The 3,470-nt window shown below is 44.9% G+C and overlaps 1 protein-coding gene across 1 annotated transcript in view; it reads right to left on the reverse strand.

Annotated features, from left to right (window-relative positions):
* LOC107300776 overlaps positions 1–2,351 on the reverse strand; it is a 14,324-nt gene extending 11,973 nt beyond the window's left edge. The window contains exon 1 of the mRNA XM_015830070.2: positions 1,671–2,351. Coding sequence (XP_015685556.1) covers positions 1,671–1,992 — 322 coding nt within the window. The 5' untranslated portion in view covers positions 1,993–2,351. The remainder of the gene's footprint in view (positions 1–1,670) is intronic.
* Positions 2,352–3,470: the final 1,119 nt, after the last annotated feature.

The following is a 3,470-nucleotide window of genomic DNA, read 5'->3' on the forward strand; positions in this document are numbered from 1 at the left end:
GCAAGCGGACCTGACCTAGGGTGGATTTTACATTGGGTTTTAAATATTCGGAAGACGCAACATTAAAATTCGGTTTAATTCGGTTTTAAGGGGGGGATTGTATATATGTTCTGGTTTTAAATATGTTGTGCGCCGCCCTGAGTCCCTGTCGGGAGAAGGGCGGCATATAAATTAAATTAAATAAATAAATAAAATAAATCATGTGTATAAATGTAGGAAAAACAGTTTAATCTGAACTAGAGAGAACATCACAGCTGTATTTGTGGCATCTCCCTGAGCTTAAACTGTGATTGTTTCACTATTGTAAGAATCACAGAATCTCCATAAACATGTAAGAATCACACTGTCTCCCAATTCTGAGTGGGGAAAAAGGTGAAAAGTAAGATGAAGGGGCAGGATTAAAGCTTGAAAAATGGGGAAAAAGACAAGATAGCAAAGATCCAGTCTAGCATTAGTATCTAGGAAGATTCTATAGCAGATCACAAAATATCTGATTTACAAGGACTTTGAAAACTACAAGAATTACGATAAGTCAGCAAGAATTTATCAAGAACAAATCTCACTAGAGTAACCATGCTTCACCAAACTCTACTGCTTTGTGTCTCATTCTGAGCACCACACTTGAAGAAGGATTAGGAGATATCAGGAAAGGTTCAAAGATGGGTGACAAACATTATCAAGGGACTAGAATATAAGTTTATGAAGAGAGATTGAAGGAGCTGAAAAAAGATGACTGAGGTCAGTATGGTAGTACTCTTCAGCTAAAAGACCTGAAAAGATGCTACACAGAAAAAGATCAAGACCTTCTTGCTTCAGAATACAGGAATAATAGATTTAAGCGATAAGGCAGGTTCTGATTAGAAAAATTAGATATTGGGGGGAAAAATCATAGTATTCGGAGAAGTGGTATGCTCCCATTCCTTGGCTACATTGAAGCCAAAGCGAAAATAGTCATTTGTCGGAAATGGATTTGAGGGCCAAAATAGCCCTTTCTAACTCAATGATTCTAACTCTCTGTATTTCCTAATCTTGGTAATTTAAATTAAAACTGCAAATATGATTGAGGTACACAACTTAGTGAAACATGCAGTTTCCGTATTATCGCAATTAGTTACACATTACCTTGCTTTTTCAACAGCTATCGGGATGAGACAAAAGATTATCAAAGGGCTAGAATCAGTTCACGTCACATTAGGAACTTATGGATTGAGAAGTTTTTCTATCCCACTCATTTGTGCTTCATTTTTCTGACAGAGATATGAAAGTCAACAGAAGTTCTTGCACATTATCACGGCCAGGTATAGAGATTTCTGTACAAGAGAAACACTGGAAAGGCGGTCTCAACATTCTAGTGCAAGTGTTTCTCAACCTTGACCATTTTAAGGCATGTGGACTTCAACTCCCAGAATTCCAGCAATGCTGAATTCCAGAATGCTGGCTGTGGAATTCTGGGAGTTGAAGTCCACATGCCTTAAAATTGTCAAGGTTGAGAAACACTGTTCTAGTGCAGGGGTAGTCAACCTTGGCTCTTTTATGACTTGTGGACTTCAATTCCCAGAATTCCTGAGCCAGCTTAGCTGGCTCAGGAATTCTGGGAGTTGAAGTCCACGAGTCATAAAAGAGCCAAGGTTGACTACCCCTGTTCTAGTGGGTTGCCTTATTTAACTTACCCTCCGCTGAGCACTCAACAGTTATTACAGCAGTACGTTTCTTATTGACCACCTTCTTCCTTTTGTCTACTCCTGCCGGATTCAGGTGTTTCCGAGAAGCCGCTCCATTGCAACCATCCACGTTCAACGCTGGGACACTTTCAGCGGCCACCCTGCCCGCTGGGCCTAGCAAGCCACGTCGACCAGCTGCTATAACTGCCTCCAGGGCTTTCACAAAAGAGGGGTTTGGCGGGGGGGCCTCGGGATCAGGGGGCTGGGCGTATTTATTTCCCACGGCGTTAGAGACCCCGAGGCTAGCGTCGTTGGGCCTGATGGGTACCATTGCAGAAAGATTCGGGCCGTTTGGGACGATTTCAACTTTACGGCGGAAACAAGGGACGCTTCCCCCTTCCAAGGACCGTGCTTAGATAAAGGCCGACTTAGGCTGGAGAGGCGGCGTGAGCGGACAATGCTCCACCCGAACTAGAAGGAGCCGAGAACTCTGCCGCGGGGCCACGACAGGCAGGGGCAGAGTAGAGGAACTTCCGAGGCAGATGCGGTATTAGTGACTCTAGGGCCGCAAGGCGTCCAAAGTCCTGCCCTTGCCCTGCCTCGCCCCCCTCAACCCTGCGACTCCGGGGCTTCTTCTCTGGGAGACAGGCCCTGCTAGCCTCAGCCGTTCCTGCTAAGATGGCGGGAGTGCCAGGGAGCCCGGCTCCGAAGAGCTTCGCGAAGGCCGAGTCTCTGTCCGGCAACTTTTGCGCGACAGGGACTTCTTAACACGTCCTTTCCGGCGGCTGTTGCAAAGATCACACTCAACAGCCGTGCCTCTCCATCGAGTCGTCCACGCCGCGGGTGGAGGCGGGGGCGGTGTAGCCAAACACAGCGGTCCGTTGCCCCGGAAACCACTCTCCGGTCACGTTCCCTCTTCTAATCCCGACTGAGAGTTAATCAAGAGTTACGGAACAAGAGCAACAAAAGAGAAACGGCGGGATCGAGAAGAGAACGGCTCCGCCCGGCCACCGTAGCTTTAAAAAAAAAAAAAAAGCCTAGAGGCTCAGAGTTACGCATGCGCATTAACTTCACTGGATTCTATAGATGAGTAAAATAGAAGCGTACGGCGCGCTCGTTTCTAAGTTTCTTTCAATCCCTTTGTCTCCTGGGAAGAATCGGGCCCTGTAATAGAAAAACAGCGGACTAATCCAGAATTTTATTTTGTTGCTATTACAAAGCAAATAGTCCCTCTTAAATTATGTGAAAAAGTTATTTACCACAGCAACATTAGCTATTGTGCTTTGAATTTTTAGTCTTAGGAGATATATAAGCAAGAAAAAAAAACCCGATAAGTTGAACGTTGCCCAAAGCCAACAAGCTCAACAGCAGCAAACCCCATCTTCCGCAAAGAGCATTATTACTTGCGGGGTTTAAATATGTGTAAATATTTCTAACCTTTTTAAGAAATCCAAACACTCAAACATAAAACCCTAGTAAGAAATGACGTAAACTCTTCCATCTTTTTAAACTAGTTTATGGTTTGTTTTTCCCGTTTCTTAAGAGCAAATCCCACTTCCGCTAGAGAAGAGGAAAACTGAGTAAACGACCATCTTAAGCAGGAAGTTGTAATGGGTGGGTTGTTCTTCGTTTTCTTAGATCTACATTCCTCTGTGAACTCCAGGAACATGCGCTGCGCGCCGTTTCCCATGTGTAGATCAGGAGTCGGCCCGAGCGCTACAAGAAGGCGCATGCGCAAAAGGAAAGATCGTTTCAAAGAGCGAGCGATCTTTTATATATTGCATCCCTTGCGCAGTGTCTTACTGGGGT

Source organism: Protobothrops mucrosquamatus, unplaced genomic scaffold (assembly GCF_001527695.2).
Source record: "Protobothrops mucrosquamatus isolate PMUCROS unplaced genomic scaffold, P.Mucros_1.0 scaffold_241, whole genome shotgun sequence".
Classification (NCBI taxonomy): domain Eukaryota; kingdom Metazoa; phylum Chordata; class Lepidosauria; order Squamata; family Viperidae; genus Protobothrops; species Protobothrops mucrosquamatus.